Here is a 25,981-nt window from a genome sequence, read left to right on the forward strand (position 1 = left end):
GCCACATGGTAGATAATCAACAACTGCTTGAACCCATGACCCCAATTTGCAAATGAGGAAGTGGTCTCTGAGAAGTTAGGCAACCCTCCCCAGTTACAGGGGGGAGTGGCCACTCCAGGCCTGCTGGGCTGTCTTTGGAGTCAGGCTGCCTCAGATGACCCAGAGGCCCTTTTCTCAAGACACCCCTTCCTGTCCTGATCCCTTTTGGTTGTGGCTGTTGCCCTCACCCCACCCTGCTGCCTCCTGCACCCAGTCCCGATCCTGAGCTGCCCCCGTGCACTGTAGCTGATCCTGGATGAGAGAAGAATGTCAGGATTTCTCCTTTGCAGGACTACTTCTGGGGCAACGTTCCTGTCCAGTGCACGTGTTCCTGGGGGCCCTGAGCAGCCTCTCTTCCTGTCTGGCCGGCCTCTTGCCATTCCTTATGCATCTTGGCCTTGGGCTGCGCAGAGGGACCTTGGGCCCCCAGGATGCCAAACCTCTCCTGCTGTGTTGGGCTGTTCTCTGTGCCTCTGCCCTTGCCCGCTGATCACCTGCCTGTCAGTGGGGGCCCTGGGCCAGCTTCTCCCCCTGCGGTTCCTCCTGGGCAAATCTCCTTCTCTGGAGGGGGTGCTCCAGGAGGGCAGGGCTGGCCCTTTGATGGTGAATGGAACCAGCGTCAGGAGAGGATGTGGTGAGTCCCCAGGTATGGCGGAGCTGCTTTTGGGCCGGCACAGTCAGAAGGGCTTGTTTCCTGCCCTAGAAGGAGTGGGAACCTGGAGCTCTCTCGCTGCCCTGCCTGGAGAAGTCAGAGGTATGTGCTCAATGCCACCCTTCTAGGGTCCCCGTCTGGAAAGCGGTGGGAACCACACCAGGCTCCCAAGGCCTCTAGTTTGTCCTCTACGGTAATGGAGTAGGCAGAACAAGGGTGTCAGTTCCAGGAGGCTCAGAGAAACCTTCTGAGAAACTTCTTACTTATGACTCCTGGGGCTGTGGTGGGGGGCGGGGAGCTGTACAAACAGCAGGTGTGTAACTTCGGGAGGCTGCCTAAGCCCCAGAGCTCGAACTCCCCTGTTCCGTGAAGAGTCTGGCTGCCCCCGAGGAGTGCGACCCTCTGTCTCTGGAGCACACAGGGAGCTGGACTGAGGGGGGCGGGGACAGAGATCTTTTACCAAACTTTACATATGTCTTTGAATCCTGCGCATGTATTCAAATATTTAAATAACAAGCAACGTCATTAAGACAAGAGAAATATTCATTCTAAAAAAGAAGGTAGCTGGACATGTGGGCAACACGCCTCTAATCCCAGGGACTCAGGAGGCTGAGGCAGGAGGATCACAAATTTGGGGCAACTTAGCAAGACCTTGTTTCAAAAATAAGTAAATAAACAAAAAGGGCTGGGGGGTGTGGCCCAGTGGTTAAGCGCCCTTGAGTTCCATCTCCAGGACAAACAAAAAGAAGGTGGCCAGAGCAGGAGGTCAGCAAGGCCCTCTTTGAAGGGGCTGAGCTGGGACATGCCTCTCTGCAGGCCATTCACTGTGGATCCCTCCTGGAGTCCCCACACCACAGGCTCTGGGTATCAAGGTGGCATCTGACATCTTGTCACCTCCCTGCTGCTACCGTGACAGGCTTCTGGTTTCCTCGCCCCAGGATACTCAGACCTGTCTGCCCTCCCTTGCCTGGTAGCTGGCCTTTGGCTAGGGACACTGGGAGCCTACTTGGACTGTCCAGTGGCCCGTCTTGGCACCCAGGGACCATCACACCAGCGGTCAGAATCTGAGACAGGGAAGGCCAACATGGCTGTCACAGTTCTGCTAACCTCTTCACGGAACAAGGGGATTTCGAGCTCTGGAGGGTCAGGCAGCTTCCCGAAGCGACACACGAATTGCTGCTTCTACAGGGAAGACCCGTGTGCTGGGATGAATCACCCAGACCACCCCGGGCAGTTTCTATTCCTGCAGACACCTGAGAGTCACAGTGTGCAAGGCTCGTGAGACAGCCTGTGCCTCTGTATTCTGAGGCCGACTCCTGGCACTTCCTGGACTTGGGAGCTTTATCTGCCAGACGGCGTTTCAGCCCAGACGTTCCTAACTGCCTGGAATCTTCTAGGGGTCCCTGTTGAGAGCCACCCACTGTTCACAGGCCAGTCTCAGTTTTCTCAACCCTGAAGATCAGAGGCACCAGGGAAATCTCCTTGTAGTCACGTCTGTGGGGGCCGAGGCAGCCCTGGCCCGGGCCACCTAGACTTTCCAGCACAAATGTCCTATATGAAGGTGTCCGACACCACTGTCCTTTCTGTGGGTGGCAATTCCTCATCCTAAACCCAGGAGTGCTGGGTATCATGGCAACATTTCCCAGCTGCTGGTGGTCCCCGCCTGACCCCCTCTTGGAATGACAGGTGTTGTGAGACTGCTTCCTCTTCCAAAGACTTCCCAGGTCTGCACACACACACACACACACACACACACACACACTCCTTCTTGGCTTTTATTTTTTTGGAAGCTAGGTGGGTGTGCAGTCCCTCCATGAGAACACACGAGTGTAGACTCTCTTCCTGGAAGCATGCTCCCTATGAGCGACACTCTTGACCGGCTCAGGGCAGGGACCCCCACCTAGCCCTTCTTTAGCGCCCCCCCGCCCCCGAGGAAAAGCCCCTCCGCCAGACTGGCTGAGCTGGAGCCACTTGGAGCCCTTGGCCCCACCTCCTCCTCTCAGCCCCCGAGGAAGTTCAGACCCAGAGAGGGGAAGTGGCTCTGCCCAGAGCAGACAGGTAGCGGGGCCTGGAGGAGAAATGACACCTCGTAGCTCATTCAGATACACTGGACCACCCACAGGTAACAGCCTCTGGGCCACTGGGGAAACTGAGGCACGGCGCCTCTGACCTGACCTTGCTCTCGTGGACCATAGGAGACTTTCCAGGGGTCAGTGGGGCTTTGGGGGCCGATGCTCGGTCCATACTTGCACTGGCTCAGTGGGCAAGGTGGCAGGACCATGGCAGCCCTCGGGCATACTCCACGACAGCAGAAGCAGTAGGCAAACCTGGTTTGTCCCCGATAATGGGTGACATTTTCCTACGAACCCTCAACTTCCTCCTGATCTGAGTCAGGGTTTCAGCCTCTCATTGAGGTGAGGACATCTCCATGCAGGCAGCCCAGGAGCCTTCCCCAACAGGCAGGGCTTGCGTGACAGCCCCTCCCTGGGCCGGCTGCCAGTTCCCTGGTGTCTTGTCGGGAAATCACCCAGTGCCTGAGCTCTCGTATTCTTAGGAATCCTCCTCCTACCCCTGAGCAAGGTGCTTGTGGCATACCAGGGACCCATGTGAGAGCCCAGCACCTGCCACATACCAGTTGTGTCATTTCTCTAGCCTCAGTTTACCTTTCAAGGAACGGGACAATACCAGTTTCTTCCTCATAGGGCTCTTGAGCAAAGTAAATGATTGGGTCTGCTTGTCCCCCATAAACATCTGGTCAGCTCTGGCTATTATCATACAACTGGGTTTTTATTATTATTATTATTATTATTATTATTATTATCATTTTTTACTGTGCTGGGGATTGAACCCAGGGCCTCAGGCATACTAGGTAAGTGCTCTACCACTGGGCTACATTCCCAGCCTTAACTGGCTTGTTCTTAGACCCTAATTTTGAAGAGGCTGGGAGGCAAGAAATATAGAAGCATTTAGAACCATGAAAGTTCTGGATTCTTCCCTGAGCATGAGATCACCCTGGACTATCCTAGGCTGGGCTTTGTGCTGCTCAAGCTGGTGCAGAGGGGAACAGGGGTGTGCAAAGTGCTCCCCACAGCACCATGGGAGGCTCAGCTCTGCTCAGGGTCTAAGCGTCTGTCCCTGGAGCTGCAGCCAACAGGCCCTCCCTCCCCCCTTCCCTTCCCTTCCTTCTTCCCTTATTCATTTTCTCTTTCACCCAGTAAGACCTACCAAGGACCAATTTTCAAGACACTTGATATAAAGGGGAAGGAGCCACGCACGGTTCATGTCCTGGGTTGCTACTGGAGAGCGGGGACACACCCTGTAGTACACAGATGACTCCCAGTGGTTCCCACTTGGCCACAGTGGGTAAACCACGTGGGATGATGTGGGTGGATCAGAGTGTGGGCATTGGAAGGAAGGGGTGGGATTTTTAGCAGTGGAGGAGAGTCCAAGGGAACGAGGAGTAGGTGAGGTGCAGCCAGCATGCCCCAGGCTGCCCGGAGCTCCTGGACAAATGGCGCTCTTGCTGGTGATGTTGGTGGGGGGCCAGCGTGGGGGCCAAGGAATGAGAGACTTGAATGTGAGTTCTAGCTGGTCCCTCTCTGTTTGTTTGACCTTGGGTGGATTCTTGAACATCTCTGAGCTTCATCTCTGTAAAATGGACACGATTGTAACACCCTTTCAGGAGTTGTCCCCTGTCCCTTCTGGGGAGCACTAAGAACAGAGCTGGACCCCTCTACTCTCCTAGCCCCACTTCAAACCCAGTGAACTCCAGAAAAGTCCTGGCACCACAGAGATTCTGTCTGGGTGTCTGTTTTTGCATCTGAAGCCTAGCTTGTGCAGAAGAATTATTCCCACCAAGGCGAGGGTGGCCGATGACTGCATCCAGCTTAGTGTGTTGTCCTAGCTGTGGCATTCCACACTGCAAACTTGCGGACACTAGGATTTCAGGCAAGGAAACTGGATGGGGCGATATGAGGACATCTGGGAGAATGTCCCAGGGCCTCCTCAAGCTGTATTCCCGAGGCAGCGCCAGCTCATCTCATCTCAGAACAGATGCTCTGCACAGATGAGGGCTTTGCTCCACAGGAGAGGGGGGACACTCTTGATCTTCATTCATCTTAAGGTTGCTCTTGCTACTGGTGGAAGATCCAGGCCTGGAGGAAGGACAGTCGAGCTTGTGTTGAGTCACATAGCTGAGTTTCGGTGCCCCAGCTGCTCAGCCCCAGGCTCAGGGCTCCAGGTGGGAAACCATATCCTGGAAGATGGGGGCAGATGGGCGCACCATAGGGCACAGGGGCTGCAGGACACCAGTGGTCCAGAATGTGGCAGAGTTCGAGGGTCACAGCCGGCACACGGAGGCCAGCTCTAGATGTCCTGGGCTGAGCAGGGCCTTGTGGCTGGGAGAGTAGAGATGAGCTCTGTCACCTCAGGGATCGGGGGTGGGGGTCGGGGACTGGAGCCCTGAACTCCTGGCCCAGTTCCTTTCACACATAGGATGCTTTCTCTCCTTTTCATCGAGTATTAGAGAAAGTAGTATATTGAAAAAAGATTCCATTTCAGGGTTAAAAGCAAATTTTGAAACACCTTCCAGTAAGCCCTGCTGGACATTCTAGATGAGCAGGTCTCCTGTCTTTGCTTGTGATACCTCTGGTGACAGAGAGCTTTCTGCAGCCCCCGGAACCCACTCTTTATGATCCCATGAAGTCTCCCTGTGGAGCACGTCCTGGGTGTGGGGGATGTATGGTGCCTTTCCCTCCACAGATGAGGCGCCCTTGTCCTTTCTGCATCTTTCCCTGGGTCCCTTCACACGCAGCCCCTGCCAACAGCCAGCCTTGGATCCCAGGGAGATGAGAGTCACGTAAGGCCACAGCAGCCCCTGTTCCTCTTCTAAATCCTCCAGCGTCACCTTGGTTCACCTCAGTTCTCACTTTCCTGTTCACGGGAAAAAACATTTAGGAACCTTTATTATTTCAGCTGTAACTGCCTTCACGTTTTTTGTGTATAAATATTTGTTCCTTTCCAATATTTCAGCCATGAGCTTCTGATTTTCTGATTCACATGTTATTCAAGAGCATATGTGGCAGCATGCCTAGAGAGGTCCAAGACATGTTGGTGACATCAAGGGGCTGCAGCTGCACAGTGAGGACCATCGGGTTGCCAGTTTCTCTGTGGTCTGAGAATCAGGGGTATAAAATCGCCTTCGCCATTGACCACTGGCCTGGGCTCAGGAAGGGGATGAAGTCTGTGAAAGACCTTTCTATACAGAGAATCCGTCCCTTTGATCTGCAATCCTCCCCCCTAAGCTGCTGGCCCCCCTTATTAATTGGGCTGGCCAGAGCTCTAATTTCTGTTTGATGGATGGTCTTTCAACAGAGCAGCACTAAGGCGCTCTAACTAGGATTATTTTCCCATTTCTACTTATTACTTTTTGCATTTCTGGCACGTTTCTGTCAAGTGCTGCTTTGTCATGCTCATTGGAACATGAATTGAATGTTTCATGCTTTCCTTATGTTTTCGTAACTTTTGCCATCATAGTCTCCATTGCCCTCTCAATATTAAAAAAGTCATCTTGTTCTATTTTCTTCTTTTTCTAGCATGCTGTGTGCCTGATAAACCACAGATCATTTGATCATTTTACTTGGTCTGTGCCTTTTCCTTTTTTCTGTTTCTTATTGGCAAGGAGGTTTGGATTTTTAAAAATGGATGATCATTTCTAAGGGGTTCTCTAATATTATAAAGAATTATAATATTTGTTTGAGCCTCTGGAGGGTTGTTCTCCTGATTTCTATATTGAGACATTGTAGGTTTTTTCGCTTTCAGTTTCTATTATACATTTTCTCTTCCTTTTGCCCCTTTAAAGTGGATAATATAATTTAATCTAAATATCCAATTTGAAAAATATTGAACTTCTACGTTTATTTCCATTAATGGTTTGCCAAACTGTGGAGGACGTAGATTTTACATAGCTTCCTCTACCTCCTCCCACTGCCGCCCTGTTCATTGGGCATTTGGAGTCTCTTCTGTGCTGTTCTTTACTCAGGATGGACCTGCGCACAGGTGGAACTCTTTATTTTTTCATTATTTTTTAAAATCCTGCGTGGGTTCCTGCTGCTGCTCTCCATCTCTGGGTGGGACCTGCCTTCTCATTTGACACATCCACTTCCCTCTGCGCTTCATGCTTTGCTCCCAAATCCCTCTGAAGCTATTATATCTTAAGATGTTTGTCTTTGAACTGGCAAAGTTAGGCCGCATCCGCTGGGCACGGGTTAGTTCAATGCATTTCTTTAAATTTTGAGTAAACCTCACATCCCGCCGGGCCTCAAGCCTATACGTAGATGCTGTGTTTCTTTGATGTTTAAGAGAAAAATCTAAAATGACTCTTAATCCACCGCCCCCAGCATTTATTATAATTTTTAAAGAATCTAAAATTGATTTCAGATTCTCACAAATTATGATGTAACTAGAAATATACACTAGACAATTAAGAGATAGAGATAAAAGACTGAAAAACCACCCCATCTCACTGCGAGAATGCAACACCCTTTGGCATATGGAAATTTTTTCTAGGTTTTTTTTTTCCCCTCTGCGTGGGTTTTTTAAAATCATAGTTGAAATCATTTTGAATGTATAATTCTAGAGTTTGTGGGTTTTTTACATAACCTAGTCAGCATAAGCATAACAGAAAAATTTTCCATTGAGTAGATTTAACCTAGTGAAATTTACCTCTTGTTGGCATTTAAATGTGTGTGTGTGTATTTTTTGCTATTTGAAAAAAAAAAAATGCCAAAGTGAACATATTTCTGTAGACAGTTTCCCCTCTTTTGCATAATTAAAGTCTGTGAATTACTGGATGAAAAACACGCAATTTTATGGTTTGTGATGCAATCTAGCAAATTCCAAAAGTTGTGTACTAACAGGTTCCCTTCTCTGTTTATTGGTGACAATTTCATGGAAACCTGGCCATATTCTTATTTGGTAAGCAAAAATGTTGTATCTTGGTAAAACTTCTTCTGAGAACTGTGTCCATGTCGAGCTTTTCAAGGGCGGGTGTGTTCATAGAGAGCGTCATTTATCTAACATATTGGTTGAATTTCATTTCCTCCAGTACATTATTTGATGTTAATTTTTTTTTAACAAAATGAAATTTTCTATTTTTGTGGAGTCAGACCTGCCCTATTCTCTGTCGGTTTCTTTTGCTTTCAATCATCCCTAGACTGACAAAGAGCTTTTCCTTCATTGACAGGTTGCCTATTGAATTTTCATCTGTTTTTTTTTTTTAAGCTTTGCTTTTTGAAATGTAAATCCTTAATGAATTTGGAATTTCTTTTCTATATGGTGCGAGGTTAGGATCATAGTTTTTAACCGCAGAATTTTCTTGCATTTTTTTATTTTTTGGTAAGTGGATTGAATTCCGGGGCACTCCACCACAGAGCCACATCCCCAGCCCTTTTTTGTATTTTATTTAGAGACAGGGTTTCATGGGGTTGCTTAGGGCCTCACTAAGTTGCTGAGGCTGGCTTGAACTCATAAATTCTCCTGTCTCAGCCTCCCAAGATGCTGGGATTATAGGTGTGTGCCACTGTGCCCAGCAACTACAGAATTCTTCATTGAAGGTCTCAACATAATTTATTGATTTTCTGGGGATTATCTCATTTTTTTTTTCTTGTTTTGCTAAATGCCATAATGAGTTGTTTGGGATTTCTGGGTCTGTGTTAGTGTCTGATTGCAACCAATATGTCTTTCTTATTTTATCATTAAATACAAAATTGATGTGGTGTGAGCAAGTTCACTCTTTATCACATGTAAGAAGTACCTTTCTAGTTCTTCATTTAAATAACTCTGTGAAAAACTCTGTTGATATAACCAGATTGCTTTTCATCTTTTGCTTTAATGATCCGATATACATTGTTAATAGATTTCCTAATACTGAAACTATCTTACATTTCCATAGTAAATCTGATTTAGTCGTGATGACTTATAAGTTCAATGTTTTAATTAGGATGTTTGCATGCATATTCACAAATGCATTTGACAAAGAGTTTTTCTCTTCTGTGTTACGTGTGTTTTGGCCTTTGGATAAGTTAGTTTAATGGAAGAAATTCATTAATACTATCTTATATTCTGAAATAGTTCAGAGAGTAAGGGAATTATCCACTGCTTAAAATTTTTCAATAAGGGGAGTCAGGGTAGACCACGTGATCAGCATGCAAGAGACCCTGGGTTCCATCCCCAGCACCAAAACAAAGAAAGCAAGGGAGAGCCTGTTTTAAGAGTAATTCTTTGATCACATTCTCACTATCTTTCATGGTTTTGCTAATAAGACTTCTTTTTAGCAAAACTCTTGCATCAGTTGTAGTAAACTGTGTTTTGCTCCAAGTCACCAGCGACATCAAGGTCTCTAAGTGGACTGCCACACCAGCATAGGGTATTTCCTACTATTTTTACTCTTCTCTCCATCTAAGCTCAACCTCTTCAACAAATTTCAATTCGTGATTGTTTGTGTCTTTTTTTTCTTGGGCGTAGCTGTTGAAGAAAAATGTACGGTCTAGTTTACTGTTTATGTCCCCATGGAACCCCCTATTAAATTTATTGATTCTGATATTCCTGTTTTCTAATTCATTTATTCTGCCTCTATCTCTGTAAATTTTTTTCCTGATTTCCCTACAATGTTTCGTTTCTAAATGCTCAAGTGAAATGCTTAATTCATTTATATAGTTTTCCTTTTTTTCCAAAGAGGAAAAAACAAACAAAACAGAGAGGTGTCTATGTCTCTGAGAATAGTTTTGGTTGCATCCTGAGAATTTTTTTTTTTTTTTTAAACAACCAATCCAAAAGCTTCTGTGTTCTTGATTACATCTCATGCAGTTTGTTTTCTAGGTCTCACCTTATATTTATTTATTTATTTATTTATTTTTGTGGCACTGGGGATTGAACTTAGGGGAGCTCTACCACTGAGTTTCACCCCCAGACTTTTTTTCAGGGGGCGGGGTGGTGGTACCAGGGATTGAACCCAGGGGCGCTTTACCACTGAGCCACATCCCCAGCCCTTTTTTGTATTTTATTTAAAGATGATCTCACTGAGCTGCCTATGGCCTTGCTAAGTTACAGAAGATGGCTTTGACTCTCCATCCTCCTGCCTCAGCCTCCCAAACCCTTAGGATTATAGGTGTAAGCCACTGAGCCCGGCTCACCCACAGATCTTTTTGAGACAGGGTCTTGCTAAGTTGTGCAGCTGGCCTTGAACCTATGAACCTCCTGCTAGCTGGGATTACAGGCATGGACCACTGAGCTCAGCTTACTTTGTTTATTTTTAAATAGCTAATTCTAATTTTTTTAACATCCTAGGTTTTTGTGTCTGTGGTCAGAGAATATGGCCAACATAATTTCTGCCATTTTTTTAAAATGAGAGATTTTGGCAACTGTTTCTTGGATACATCAGAGAAAAGTGAATTACCTATTTGTTTAAAAAGCAAACCCAAGAATTATAACTAAATGATATTAATTATGTCATTTATATAACTAACTCTAAGTCTTAATTTGTATTTTGCCTACTTGATCTGTTCTACCCTACAGAATATTAAAAGCTTCCACTACCATTTATTTTGTCAGTGGTTCTTTGAATTCCAACAGGTTTATTTTATGTACTTTCATACAGTGACATCTGGTGTATAAATTTACTACCAATATTGGTCTTCACAATTGTGCTTTTCTTTTATTAATAGAAAATAACCTTCATCTGGTGAGTGAATATATTCCTAAATCCTGCTGTGCTAGTTTCGCATATGGCCTCTCGGACTTCCTTTTGGTTGGCTCTGTTGTCATGGGATTTTTACAGTGACCATTTCTGTGACATTATATGTGCTCTTTATAAGGGTGGAGTTCAACTGTACTTCTTAATTGAAAGCTTGAATTTTAAATGTTTGTTGTGATTTCTATGCTTAGTTTCTTTTTCAATTGTATCTACTTCTGTGTTGCATAGGCCGATGTTTTTATTTGTTACTTTCTATCTTTGGCGACTTTGAAGATAGACATCCTATTTTTTAAAAATATTTTTTTTAGTTGTAGATGGACACAATACCTTTATTTTATTTATTTATGTGGTGCTGAGGTTCAAACTCGGTCTTACACATGCTAGGCAAGCGCTCTCCCCCGAGCCACAGCTGCAACCCCTAGACATCCTATTTTTAATAGTCAATGTTAGCTGTGTACAGTGCGCGTGGTAGTAATCCTAGCTACTCAGGAAGCTGAGTCATGAGGATCCAAAGTTCAAGACCAACCTGGAAACTTAGTGAGACCTTGTCTCAAAATTGGGAAAAAAAAAATGTCAGAGGTTTCTTTAGGGTTTTTAAAAATGCTTACACTTATATTTTTGTAATTATCAGAATAAAAACCAAAACAAAGTGACGGGCGCTGTGGTGCACACCTGTAATCCCAGCATCTTGAGAGGCTGAGACAGGAGGATTGTGAGTTCAAAGCCAGCCTCAGCAACGGTGAGATGCTAAGCAACTCAGTGAGACCCTGTCTCTAAATAACAAATACAAACTAGGGCTGGGGATGTGGCTCGTGGTTGAGTGCCCCTGAGTTCAATCCCTGGTACCGCCCCCACCCTCCGCCAAATAAGTCCTGGTATTCTGTAGCACTGTGTTATGGAGATCTGGAAGAAAGGAGCGCCCAGGCTCCGACATGTTACCCCGAGTGTGTGCTCCAGCTGAACTATCAGACTACACCTCATTAATATGTACAGTCATTGCATGGTAATCAGAAACAAGATTAAATTAGGTTTTTAAAAGCTGGATGTCATGAAGATTAAAAAAAAAAAAAAACCAAACATCAGACTACATAGCACAAGAGCAAATAAATATAAAAACAACTAAAAGAGAATTATAACAATAAATATTTAAAATTCAAGTTTTCTTTCCTAACAGCCTCAATTCATGTTAGAAATACAATTTGTCCCTGCTTTGTAAAGGGCAAATTTATACGACAGAGATGTGTTCAGTGTAAAAACCCCATGGCAATAGCGCAAATGGATTAAAAAATGACTTTTGACCCATTTTATGGAATATTAGCAATAGAGCTGCTTGTTTTACACGGTACTGTCACTCCCCACCATTCTCACCTCCTTCAGCCCAAGAACATTCTTCCTTCTGAAGGAAGTCTTCCGAACTGAAGCCTCTTTCCCAAGTGTCCCAGGCTGTCCTACCTTGATGTTTTCATCCACCTTCTCCATCCTCATTATCTCCTGCAAGTCCAAAGGTTTGCGCCTACAACTACCTGAAAGTGGTTTTCTGTTCTCTTCAGTCCTGAGCAATGACTAGGTTGGTTATCAAATTCTTGCATCCAAATGTTCTCTCAGAACTCTTCTGGTGGCATTCTGAGAGGTTTCCAAGGAACGCTGTCCACTCATGGACGTTTGTAAGATGCCACCTGGAGACGGCAGCAGACATCGGGGAACAGCTCTCTTTCCCTAAATTTTGCTGGCTTTAAGCCTATGATCCTCCTATCTCAGCCTCCCAGTAGCTGGGATTGCAGGCATGGACCACCGAGCCCAGCTCACTTTATTTATTTATTTTTTAATTTGTTATATATGACAGCAGAATGCATTTATGCACTTTGATATATCATACATATATGGGATATAATTTCTCATTTTTCTGAGTTGTACATGTTGCAGAATCATATTGGTCATGCAGTCACATATACACATACAGTAATAATGTCTGTTTCATTCTACTGTCTTTCCTGTCCCCACATCTCCTCCCCTCGCGCCCATCACTTCTCTCTACCTGATCTAAGGTAATGCTATTCTTCTCTAGTGCCCCCTGCCTTATTGTGAACTAGCATTCGCATATTAGAGAAAACATTCAGCCTTTGGTTTTGTGGGATTGGCTTATTTCACTTAGCATGATATTCTCCAACTCCACCCATTTACTGGCAAATGCAATAATTTCATTCTTCTTTAAAGCTCCATTGAGTATATATACCACATTTTCTTTATCCATTCATCTATTGAGGGACACCTAGGTTGGCTCCATAGTTTAGCTATTGTGAATTGAGCTGCTATAAACATTGACATGACTGTATTACTGTAGTATGCTAATTTTAAGTCCTTTGGGTATAAAGCAAGGAGTGGGATAGCTGGGTCAAATGGTGGTTCCATTCCAAGTTTTCTGAGGAATCTCCAAACTGCTTTCCATAGTGATTGTACCAATTTGCAGTCCCACCAGCAATGTATGAGTGTGCCTTTTTCCCCACATCCTTGCCAACATTTGTTGTTGCCTATATTCTTGATGATTGCTATTCTGACTGGAATGAGATGAAATCTTAATGTAGATTTGATTTGCATTTCTCTAATTGCTAGAGATGTTGAACACTTTTTCATATATTTGTTGATTGATTGTATTTCTTCTTCTGTGAAGTGTCTGTTCAGTTCCTAAACCCATTTGTTGTATTGATTGGGTTATTTGTTCTTTTGCTGTTAAGTTTTTTGAGTTCTTTATATACCCTGGAGATTAATGCTTTATTGGAGATGCATGTGGTAAAAATTTTCTCCCAATCTTTAGGCTCTCTCCTCACATTATTGATTGTTTCCTTTGCTGAGAAGAAGCTTTTTAATTTGAATCCATCCCATTTATTGATCCTGAATTTTACTTCTTATGCTTTAGAGAGCTTGTTAAGGAAGTCAGATCCTAGGCCATCATGGTGAAGATTTGGGCCTGCTTTTTCTTCTGTTAGGTGCAGGGTCTCTGTTCTAGTGCCTAAGTATTTGATCTAATTTGAATTAATTTTTGTGCAGGGTGATAGAGGTTTAATTTCATTTTGCTACATATGAATTTCCAGTTTTGCTAGCACTATTTGTTGACTGTTTTTGGCACCTTTGTCTAGTATAGGATAACCATATTTATGTGGGTTTGTCTCTGTGTCCTCTATTCTGTACTATTGGTCTACAAGTCTATTTTGGTGCAAATTCCATGTTGTTTTTGTAACTGTTGCTCTGTAGTGAGGTTTAAGGTCTGGTATTGTGATGCCTCCTGCTTCACTTTTCTGGCTAAGGATTGTTTTTGCTATCCTGGGTCTCTTATTTTTCCAAATAAATTTCATGATTGCTTTTTCTATTTCTATGAAGAATGTCATTGGGATTTTAATAGGAATTGTATTAATTCTGTATAACACTTAGGTAGTATGGCCATTTTAACATTATTAATTCTGCCTATCCAGGAACTTGGGAGATCTTTCCATCTTCTGAAGTTTTCTTCAATTTATTTCTTTAGTGTTCTGTAGTTTTCATTGTAGAGGGATTTTACCTCTTTTGTTAGATTGATTCCCAGGTTGTTCTTTTTTGTTTTGTTTTTGAGGCTATTGTGAATGGGGTAGTTTTTCTAATTTCTCTTTCAGTGGATTCATTGCTGATGTATAGGAATTCATTTGATTTTGGGGTGTTGATTTTATATCCTGCTACTTGGCTGAATTCATTTATTAGTTCTAGAAGTTTTCTGGTGGAATTTTTTGGATCTCCTAGGTATAGAATCATGTCATCAGCAAATAGTGATAGTTTGAGTTCTTCTTTACCTATTTGTATCCCTTTAATTTCTTTCTTTTGTCTAATTGATCTGGCTAGAGTTTCAAGGACGATGTTGACTAGAAGTGGTGAAAGAGGACATCCTTGTCTTGTTCCAGTTTTTAAAGGGAATGCTTTCAATTTTTCTCCATTTAGAATGATGCTGGCCTTGGGTTTAGCATATATAACTTTTACAATGTTGAGGTATGTTCCTACTATCCCTAGTTTTTCTAGTGTTTTGAACGTGAAGGTGTGCTGTATTTTGTCAAATGCTTTTTGTGCATCTATTGAGATGATCATATGATTCTTGTTTTTAAATCTATTAATATGATGAATTACATTTATTGATTTCTATGTGTTAAACCAACCCTGCATCCCTTGGATGAACCCCACTTTTGGATGAACCCCACTTGATTGTGGTGCACTGTCTTTTTAATATGCCTTTGCATGAGATTTGCCAGAATTTTATTGAGAATTTTTGCATCTATGTTCATCAGAGATATTGGTCTGATGTTTTCTTTCCTTGATGTATCTTTGTCTGGTTTGGGTATCAGGGTGATATTAGCCTCATAGAATGAGTTTGAAAGGGTTCCTTCCATTTCTATTTCATGGAATACTTTGAGGAGTATTGGTGTTAATTCTTCTTTGAGAGTCTTGTAGAACTCAGCTGAGACTGCATCTGGTCCTGGGCCTTTCTTGGTTGGTAGGCTTTTGATGGCATTTTCTATTTCATTACTTGAAATTGACCTGTTTAAAGCATGTATGACCTCCTTATTCAGTTTGGGTAGGTCATATGTCTCTAGAAATTTGTCGATGTCTTCAATATTTTCTATTTTATTGGAGTATAAATTTTCAAAATAGTTTCTAATTATTTTCCGTATTTCAGACATATCCATTGTAATATTTTCTTCTTCATCTTGTATTTTAGTAATTTGAGTTTTCTCTCTTTTTCTCTTCATTAGCATGGCCAGGGGTTTATCTATTTTATTTTATTTCTCAAAAAACCAACTTTTTGTTTTGTCAGTTTTTTCAATTGTTTTGATTTCAGCTCTGATTTTAATTATTTCCTGTCTTCTACTGCTTTTGTTGTTGATTTGTTCTTCTTTTTCTAGGGCTTTGAGATGTAGTATTAGGTCATTTATTTGTTGACTTTTTATTCTTTTAATGAATGTACTCAATGCAATAAACTTTCCTCTTAGTACTGCCTTCACAGTGTCCCAGAGACTTTGATAGGTTGTTCTAATTTTTTTTTTGAACATCCTAGGTTTTTGTGTCCACCACATCTCATCTTTTCTGCTGTTCAGTTCAGCCCCGTGTCTCAGGCTGCACACTGCTGGTGACCAACAGTGGTCAGATCTCCCTTCCAGAAACCCTGCTGCTGGGGACCCTGGAGACGGACATGGCAGCTCAGGTCCACTGTGGTGTTGACACAGAGTCCACACCTTCCTGCTCCCAGACAGTGACTGAGCCCAGCAGAGGTACTGGGCCTGCGTGATTCCTGTTCTGCCTGGGGCTCCTTCAACAGGCAGCCATTGCTCAGGGACATGCCACAGCCTGGCCAAGATGTTCTCAGAGCTGCCTGTGGTCTCAGGCTCTTCCTCCTGGGTCCTTCCTTCCTGTCGCCTGCCACAGGGTCAGACTGTGGGGGTCTGGGGCGTTCCTCTCCACTCCTGCTCGCCCTTTCACTCATTTGTAACACTTCCTCTGATCAGGCTTCTAGATGTCGACGGTGTCTCAGCACCTGCTTCTCAGAGGACCTGAAGGGACTCAGCCACCTGCACTGTGAGGAATGGATTGGTACCGAACCGTGGGTTGGCCAGAACAGGAGTCGCCAATGGCCACAGTCCCCAGGTCAAGTGAGAGCGGGTCTTTATTAACGTCTCTTCTTAGAGAAGGATGACTCTTTCTTTCTTTTAATCTTCAAATTCTTCTTTTAAATTTATTTTTTTAATTCATATAGGACAGTGGAATGCATTATGATTCTTATTACACATATACAGCACAATTCTTCGTATCTCTGGTTGTATACACAGTATATTCACACCAATCCGTGTCTTCATACCTGTGCTTTGGATAATAATGATCCTCACAGTCCATCATCATTAATAAGCCCCTGCCCCCTCCCTCCCCTCCCACCCCTCTGCCCTATCTAGAGTTCGTCTATTTCATCTTGCTGCAGTCGGAGTGCATTTGTGCCTTTTTATCTTAAGTCTAGTGAAGCTCCTGATTTTTTTTTAAAGAGATTCTTTAAAAGATGGCTTCCTTTGACCTTCAGAGGGAATTCAGAGGATTAATATTTCAGATTCTCTGCTCACTCTGCTATTAGCTGGCAGGATTTTTTTCCACCTAATTTCTTCTTGCCAGTCTGCGGAGTGAGTGCTCTCTCTGGCTTCAAAGATTGCCATCTGAGAATTTTCCATTTGAAGTCTGTCAGTAATTCAAATGTGACCTTTAGGACAGTCCTACTGGAAAACACGGAGGGGAATGGTGTCTGTCTCCCACAGGACACCTGCTTCAGTGAACACAGTAAGCTCAGGAAACACAGGCCTGGGTTGCATGCTTTCCACCCGACCATCTTCCCTCTCTGTTATTCATTTCTTTTCTTCCTAATTTAGCCATATTTGGGGTTTGAGTTGATCTTTGAGCATCACTGATTTTCTTCTTGGCGACTTTAGTTCTAGTCTTCAAACCACCCCCAATATGGTAGATTCATCTATGGAGTTTCCCAGAGTGTGACCCAACCCCAAAACAGATGCTCTACGCTCTTTTTTTTTTTTTTTTAACTTTTGTTTGATTTCTTTAAGCATAAAGTTTTGCTTAATTTTAGTGATTCTTGGTTTTCTGCTGTCTCTGATCCTGAAGATGACTTCTCTAAGGGATTTGCTGTCTATGACATAGTTCAGTTAGACCTGCTTTTCTCATCATTTAAACATTTATCCTGTGGGTCCCGAGATGTGCTAGCTATTTTTTGAGATAGTCCTGTGGCTCTTTGGCAAGTTGTCAAGAGGAAGCAGCCTGCTGGCCTGTATTTGGTCCACTCTTCCTCCAGTAGCAGAGGTTTCACGGGGCCTGAGTTCAGGACCAGTTTTTGCAGAGCTTCCGCCTGCTCTCCCATGGCGCACCATCCTCATGCACTGAAGGGACCAAAGCTTTAATCACCAGGAGATGTTTCCCTGGGTCTCTTGTGACATGAGCCCATAAGAAAAGCTAACACAGAGGAAAGCACAGACTCTTTGGAAAGCCACCAAATAAAGTAATGTATGCTAAATGTTTAGCCCACAGTGCTCAATGGGTGGTGTATCCTTATATCTATAAATACATATCTACAGGCCTATATATTATATATAAATATATATTATTATATATTATATAATACATATTAGATACATTTCTATATTATATTTATATACATTTATATATTATATATTTTTCTTTTAATTAAGAGAATGAAGAGGTTTGGGAATGATATTTCATACAAGATCTTCAAAATACCTAAATCCTTTCTTCCAAAGGCTCCCAAGGAACTGTAATTATGGTAAAGAATAGGAGAGGGGGAATTCTCTTGCAGTTTCATAGTTATCAATAACTGAGCAATAAATAAGTCACATGAATTTTATTATGGAATTCTTGTTACCCTATAAAGCACTAGGAAACCTAAGTGTTTGTCGATAGGCTACTAATTCCTAAAGGAATTGTGGTTTATTCACACAATGGGATGCAGCAGAGCTGCTAGGGAGAGAAGTTGGCTTATATACACTGATGTGGAACAATTCCCAGAAACACTGTTAAGCAAAAAAGCAAGGGACAGAGCTGCAGGTATAATATTTTGGAAATTTTAAAGCTGTCCCCTCACTTATGCCTGGACTTGGGAAATTTCTGCGAAAAGCATGCAAGGAGCTGCTAACCGTGGCTGACTCGAGAAGGTACAACCGAGGCCCTGGGTTCCGGTGACCTTCCTCAGCATGGTCTTTTGTACTGTTGGACTATCTTATTGGGTGCATGGAATTCTTTTTCAATTAAAAAAAAAAACTAGTATAACAATAAAAGCTAAAACAGTTGTCTGGTGAGGGTCACTGGTGCAGGGCCCTACAGTGACAGGCTGTGTTGATGCTCTTCCCTGCCCGCCGGGAGGTCATGGAGGGTGGAGGACGTACGTAAGTGAGGGTCATGGAGCAGGCCGAGCTGCGAGACACTGAAGCACGAGGCCCAGTGTGATCAACTTTCTACAAGGGACACTGGGCACTAGCGAACACAGGCTGTCCAATGTCACATCAGCGGCTTGGCTTTACTTGGGGGGAGGTGGAGGGAGGAGGGCAGAGGTGGCAGGGAGGTGGTGGTGGCAGGATGGGGTCATATTTGAATTTTCTCCCCAGCAGCACTGATTCTGGATGCTGGGGTCGAACATCAGGTTGTGATGTGGTCCAGGGCCACCTGCCTTGGTATTGACACCCACAATGGCACACCCCACGCTCTCCCAAAGTGGCCAGGCTTATTTATTGCTCAGTTATTGATACTATGAAACTGCAAGAGAATGCTCCCTCTGCTATTCGCCCTCCTCCTGCCTCAGACCACATCCCTGTATCACCACCCCTACAGCCTCGGTTCCCTTCTCCTGATCTTCAACCTCTCTAAAGGCCTTTCCTTGCCCCATAGAGACTGCAGGCCCCCACTTCATTCCCTCTGGGGACATCCTTTCTTCCATGTTTCTCCATTTTCTGTCTGGTTTTCTCTTTGGGGTAGCAAGAGGCTGAGGCAGCTCCAGACTTTGCATCTGCCCAACTTCTAATCCTGCAGAAAGAAACCCAAGCAAGAGTTGTATTGCTTTTCATTGCCTCTGAGTGGGTCAAACATTTGTCCCTGAACCAGTGACAGAATAATTCCTGTGTCTGGAAGACTGTGATATGCTGACTGAGAGTATTCCTACAGCCAGAGGTGAAGTCACAGTGAGTGGGAGGGCACGGGGGACAACGTGTAGAGAGGAGCTGAGTCCTGGAGGCAACATTCGAATCCTTGATCCAGCTGTACCTGAATATAACCCTACCCTATTTTTGCGTTTTTCCATTATGTGAAATTTTCTCTCTGCTTAAACCATTTTGGGTCAGGGTTTGTATTGAATAAGATATTAAACAATTTATTGTAAAGTAAAGGCTTGGTGTTAGATGACTTTTGCCAATGTCAGGCTAATGGAAGTGTTCTTAGCACATTCAAGGCAGGATAGGCTGCACTGCAGTGTTTGGTGATCAGGCATTTAAAGGCATTTTACCCTCCTGATGAGTTTATTGGGACGTAACTCCATTCTAAGTCGATCTAATGCCATCTGAATGAAAAAGTAACCATGGCTTTTTCTGGGGCAGGGGGATTAGAAGTCTCTTTCTCTTCAGTGTTTTCTGATTGTGACTCGAGGAACATGGATTGCTGCACGATCCAAAGGAAATATTTATTCTTTTCCACCAAGTCCTTCGAGTCCCTCACTCAAGAGAGTGACAGCACCATCTAACCTGCCCTTGGTGTTGCAGGCAAGAACATGAGCTGGCTGCACGCAAGCGAGAACTGCTCCTTCAATGACGTGGACAAGCTGATGAAGACCCTGCAGCTGGTGGTCCACGTCCCCACCTTCCTCCTGGGCCTGCTCCTCAACCTGCTGGCCATCCGTGGCTTCAGCACCTTCCTGAAGAAGAGGTGGCCAGACTACAGGGCCACCTCCATCTACATGATCAACCTGGCCGTCTTTGACCTGCTGCTGGTGCTCTCGCTCCCCTTCAAGTTGGTCCTGTCGGATGTGCACCCGCCCTCCTCGGCCTCCTGCACGCTGGTGGAATGCCTCTACTTTGTCAGCATGTACGGAAGCGTCTTCACCATCTGCTTCATCAGCCTGGACAGGTTCCTGGCCATCCAGTACCCGCTCCTGGTCAGCCACCTCCGGTCCCCCAGGAAGACGTTTGGGATCTGCTGCGCCATCTGGGTCCTGGTGTGGACCGGGAGCATCCCCATCTACAACTTCCATGGGAAAGTGGATAAGTTCACGTGTTTCCACAACATGTCGGATGGTACCTGGAGTGCCAGGGTCTTCTTTCCCCTCGAGGTGTTCGGCTTCCTCCTTCCCATGGTCATCATGTGTTTCTGCTCCTCTAGGAGCATCCACATTCTGCTCGCTCGCAGGGGCCACACCCAGGACTGGGTCCAGCAGAGAGCCTGCATCTGGACCATCGCGGCCAGCCTGGCAGTCTTTGTGGTCTCCTTCCTCCCAGTCCACCTGAGCTTCTTCCTGCAGTTCCTGGTGAGGAATGGCTTCATCACGGAGTGCAGAGCCAAGCAGAGGATCAGCTTGTTCTTGCAACTGTCCATGTGTTTCTCCAACGTCAACTGCTGCCTTGACGTTTTCTGTTACTATTTTGTCATCAAAGAATTCCGCGCGAACATCATGGCCCACCGGCCTTCTAGGGTCCAGCTGGTCCGCCAGGACACCATGATTACCAGGGGCTAAGGGAAGGCAACCTAGCTCTAAGGAAAGAAATCCCAGTGCCTAATTCTTGTAAGGGACATCCCTTTCCAATTGGTGTGCTTCCCCTTTGATGCTCATTGGATACCTTATTTGCTTTTCATACCCCCCAATGTCCAGATGGCTTGATGGACATCACCCCATATGATGAAGAACCTAAGCACTAGGTGAATTTTTCATTCTATGATCAAATAGCATGAGGCAGAAGAATTGAACAGAATGCATCTGAAAAAAAAAAACAAAAAAACTTTTTCTCAACTCTCTCATCCTTCTATTCAACTAGAAGATTCTAGAAGGGAAGAAAGAAGAGGCAAGAGGAGTTAGGGAGGCAATGAAGGGCGATGGTGGAAGGTGACTTGAGCAGAGAGGGAGTAGTAGGGAGCATCAAGCCCTTTTCGGTTGGAGGACCCGCAGTGGAGCGTACTCGCACTTTCCAGTCCCTTCGGGAACGCTGCTGGCCCTGACCACAGGGATGATGACAGCAGGGGAGACTGGGCTGGGCAGGTGTGGTGCATAGCACTGCTTCCTCAGGCATTAGGAGAGCACAGGAGGCCAGCCAGACCTCCCTGTGCCCAGGAGAAGGCTGCAGAGGACCAGGGGCTGCTGAGCCAGGTCAGGAGGAAGTGGTGGGCACCTCTGGAGACAGTGAGGACAAAGTGGAAAAGCATCAGTGAGACCTGAAAACCCCGAGGGGACAGAATACACTTGGGGAAGGGAGGAGACAGGCCCCGGGCTGTAAGTGGACAGCCCCTCTCCCATGGCCACTGGGGTGTCCACCACAGGGAGTGTTAGCACTCTTCTAGGGCGAAGAGATGGAGAGAGCCATGAACGTAACAAGCTTTCTGTCTCCGATGGAAACATGGGGAGTTGTTCATCAGGCCTTGTTTCCTTAGACTGGGAGAAAGGTCAGACTCAGCCGGTTCAGCCACAGCAGAATGAGGAGGCATTTGTCTTGCTCACCTTGGTCTTGGCTGGGTGGCAGGACTGTCCAGAGAGCTGTCCCCTCTGTTGGCTGGAAGGAACAAAGTGAATGAGGCAGGGATGGGGACCCATCTCCGCCCACAGGCACAAGGACCAGGCCTGGAGAGGGACAGTAAGGGCCCTGCTGGCAGTTCCTGGGGGTGACTGGAAACAACTGAACCACGTCTAGATCCCTCTGTCTGCTTCTCCAAGGCTCTGGAGGAGCACACAGTGACAGCTGAGCGCCTTCCGATGACTCAGCTGTTCCAGGGAGTGAAATGATTAGAAGGATAAATTGTGGGGTGGTTTTGCAAGACGGAAGGAGTGGGATGAGAAGAAATCCATGAGACTTAGTGTGAACAAGGAGTCGGTCTTAGGGAGAGAAGCAGCCACGGCCAACATGGAGGATGGAGGATGGTGGCTTTGGCTGCCAAGAGGGGGTGGAGGGCCTGGGAGAGGGTGGCCCTATGGAAGGGGGATGGGAGATGAGGGTGACTTGGGTAAACCTGGGACCTGCCTACTGAGGAGGAGGAAGCCGAGGAGGAAGAGAAGGAGGCAGAGGAGGAGGCCAGGAGTTGAAGGTTGGCCCAGACTTGAAGCCATGGAGGGGAGAGGGGTGGGCAGGGCTGGGGGGGGCAGGAAGAGTTGAGGGCAGAGCCACTTCCTGCCTGAGAGTCTGTGTCCCCCACTCGACTGAGAGCCACCGAGGGGCAGGAGCCTCGCACAGCAACAACTGTGGCAGTGTTCCGGTGGCTTTCCCCGGAGCCTCCTCCTGGGCGGCTGGAGAGAAAGGTGAGGAAGTGAGTGTCAGGAAGGTGCAGCCAGGAGTGGAGGTGCCGTGTCCCCAGGGACAGAGGAACGGCAGCCACAGCCAGGGCTCTGCAGACCCAGGGTGAGGCTGAGCCCCACCCAGCTGGCCCAAGCCCTGGCCTCTCCTTCCTCTCCCTGCCTGAGGGCTGCACGTCCCATGGCCATTGTGGACAGAGTGAGAGAGCCAGGTTGTCATGCACAGCAGGGCATTTGCACAGGAGCTGGGAACCCCACGGTGGGGCTGGTGGTAGCTTTCTTGGGCACCGTGCCTACCATTGTGCTTAAAGCCAGACTGGCTTCCCAGGAGAAAAGTCCCTGACCATCCCCCCAAAGTCCCTATTGAAGTTCAAACCTAGAATCCTGTGTTGTAGCATGGCTCTGTCCATGACAGGGGGGACTGGCCACCTCTGAAAGGAGAATCATCAAAATGGCAGGGTCTAATGATGTAGGGGCAGGTCCTTGGAGTGGTCCGGCAGATTCAGGTGGTTATGACCCTGGACAGTAGGTAGGCCTTGAGACCCGCTAACCCGTCCCCAAACTGTGGGGGGCAGAGAGGGCCTCCTCCCTCTCCCAGAGGGGACTCATCCTGGCCAAGGGGCTGTGGGTTGGGCCCAGGTCCAGTGCTACAGTGTGAGGCTGCCTGCTCTGCAGGAGAGTCCATACTCTGGGCCCAGGTAGCCACCGTCCTCTTGGCCCACATCAGCACTGGCCAATAGCACAGAAGGGGTGATGGGACAGCATTAGGGTCAGGGTTAGGCTCAGGGGAGCAGGGAGTCGGAGAACCCAGCACTCCGTTGTGGGAAAGGCTGAGATTCCTGCTACTAGAGTCAGTGGGGCTCAAGGGTGGTGTTTGGCCGTGAACATGACCTTGTTAGTACTCCTCGCCTGGAAACACCTGAGACATACCTGCTATATGTACATTTGTGAAACCAGCACAATTAATTGGAAAAATGATTTCATTAATCTGATTTGCCAAATAAATAGATTTGTACAATGCAGTGTGATCTTGTCTTGGACTACACTTTCTGGCTCCATGGAAGAGCTGGCCCTTGATAGCTCCTACCAGGGGACCCATCAATCTCGGTCCCTTCAGTGGCCACTGGACACCAGCTCTGACGCTGCAGGGAGCCGGCCCTCAGGCCTGCCTCAGCAGCACAGCCAGGCCTGTCCCAAGTGGCCTGGAACGCAAATCTGTGGGGGTTGGTGGCAGCTCCCTGGAACCATTCGGATACCTGGTTCCCTGTGTTAGCAAGTGGCCTGCACAGACCCACACACCGGCCACCGCCCACCCCACCCTGCTCCCATCTTGTACCATTGCCATGACACCGAAGCTGCTTCCACAGGTCCCAGAACTTCTGCATACATGGGACTCCCAGCACAAGAGGCCTGCTGGTCACTGTGGGGCAACAGACACAGGGCCAGTCTCCATGTGTCCTCCACTGGGACCCTCTCTTCTCTAGTCATCCACATGGAAACACAGCTCACCTGCAGAGAACTCCTGGCCAGTGACCTGCTGGGCTCTGGCCTGGGCCACCTCTTTCTCCTGAGTTCCCCACAGTCCCGAGCACAGCCCAGCCTGGCCTGAATGCTGAGGACTGACCGGGGACATCCTTGCTCGTTAGCCTGGGAGCCACCTCACGTGGGTGTCGTGTCCTTGGGGCAATGATTCCTCTTGGCCCCAGGGAAGAAAGCCAGTCCCCAAGCTGAGTTAGTCAACTCTGTCTCTCTTGAATCACCTCTCAAGGCCCCATGAAGCTGAAAGTCACCATATTGATGGAATGCAGCTTGTGTGGGATACAAAGAGCCTCCACATGTGAGAGTCTCCCTTGGTAGCACCCTGGTAACAAGTTGTCACAAAGGAACAGCATTTGTGGGGCTGAGAGTGTAGCTCAGTGGAGGAGCCCTTGCCTCGTATGAGTGAGAACTTGTGTTTAATCCTCAGCCCAGCAAATAAAGAAAAGAAAGAAAGAAAGTAATTGCAAAAAGGCTCAAAATGAGATCTGGCAGGTAACTCTAGAGACTCAAAGGGATCAAAAAGTTTTGATTAATGGATCAGTGAGAACTAAACAGGCAAGCTGCACATGCAGGTGTGACACATTACCAGGCAGGGACAGAGACAACTGCACCTGCCGCATGGCCCTCCCCTCACCCCAGAGAGCTGGCTGTGTTGTGGACAGTGGCCTTCCAGGGCCCCAGAGAGGCTGGCTGAGGCCACTGTGAAGAACCTCACTCTGAGAAGAGGGGACTCAAAGATGTGCAAAGGTTGGTACGTTTTTTGGGGGGAGGGGGTTGCACCCTTAAAATTGCCACCACAGCATTTCTCACTTTCCCACCAGCCCTGAACTCTGATGAGCCTGGTTCAAGCCATCATGGGCATTTGAGGGAGAGGAGACTTTAGAGCAGAGGAGGGGGGCCTGGGAGCCGGAGCCCAGGGATACAGCGTGGCCCTTGTCCCTGTTTCTAGTTCAGCCCAGGTTCTCTCCAGCCAGGAGCCTGCACAGTGCCTTCACCTGAGTCTTTTGCACTTTGAAGTCTCAGAGATCAGAAGCACCGTCACTTCAAAGTCACCTTGGAGGAGGAGGGAGCCCTGAGCTGGTCTTTGAGGTCTCAGGCAGTGCCTTTGTTCTGGGGCTGTCACCTGAGTGAGTGCAACCCAAACACCCCTGCAGGGGGGAACCACGTCTCTGCAGGGCATAGCAGTCATGCAAAGGTTATTTAGGGTGATCTGCGGGAAGCCCCTCTTTTCTAAGGACAGCATTGGACCCTACATCTGTGCAGATGAGGTGCAGGAACACACTCAGGCGTGTTTCCCATCTGGGTGGTGTCTTGTGAAAGACTGAAATCAGAATGATAAAAAAAATTAGGAAAGAAATGTAGGAGCTGGACCGGACCTGGCTAAATGCAAGTGACCCAAAGAGCTGATTCTCACAGAACATTTCAGACACACTGACCCAGGCACAGAGAAACTATTGAGTTTGCCTGGCATCCGTGAGACCCTGGGTTTGATTCCCAGCACTGAAAGATAAATAAATAGACAAATAAAAATAAATTAATTAATTTAAATTAATTAATTAACTAATGACTACCCAGTGACCCTGGAGTAGGCCCAGGGCCAAGGTGGGGTTCCTGAAGGGCTGTGGAGGGGCCTCAAGGCAGTGGGCCTGAGATGGTTAAGGATAGCTCCAGAGGACTGGCCTTAGGGTAGGGAGTGTGTGTGTGTGTGTGGGGGGGTGTGACTCCTGTAGCACCTGGTAGGTGGGGAGACTACCCCCAACATGGGCCAGAAGTTGGGGCCACTGGACTCTGGCCATGGCCATCTCCCACACCGAAACAAGCTCTGCTCTCCTTTTCCTAAACCTTCAAGTGGCACCTGGGGCTCAGGTCTCACCAAAGGGAATCAGGTGTGCGCTGCAGAGTAGTGCGTGGTGCAGATGCCGAACCAGAGGCACCTGAGGGACTTGCC

General features: G+C 46.6%; 1 protein-coding gene across 2 annotated transcripts; it reads left to right on the forward strand.

Moving 5' to 3' along the window:
• The first annotated feature begins 189 nt into the window (after positions 1 to 189).
• Gpr55 (G protein-coupled receptor 55) lies at positions 190 to 23,512 on the forward strand. Of its 2 annotated transcripts, none has more exons than XM_027942039.2 (2): positions 190 to 793; positions 19,766 to 23,512. In XM_027942039.2, the coding sequence occupies exons 1-2, from the start codon at positions 307 to 309 to the stop codon at positions 20,731 to 20,733; spliced, it is 1,455 nt and encodes a 484-aa protein (XP_027797840.2). In that variant the 5' UTR covers positions 190 to 306; the 3' UTR covers positions 20,734 to 23,512. The 2 variants fall into 2 exon arrangements, with proteins under 2 accessions (XP_027797840.2, XP_027797841.2); XM_027942040.2 differs by lacking the exon at positions 190 to 793 and adding an exon at positions 2,753 to 2,813.
• The last annotated feature ends 2,469 nt before the right edge of the window (positions 23,513 to 25,981 follow it).

Source organism: Marmota flaviventris, chromosome 11 (assembly GCF_047511675.1).
Source record: "Marmota flaviventris isolate mMarFla1 chromosome 11, mMarFla1.hap1, whole genome shotgun sequence".
Taxonomy (NCBI): Eukaryota; Metazoa; Chordata; class Mammalia; order Rodentia; family Sciuridae; genus Marmota; species Marmota flaviventris.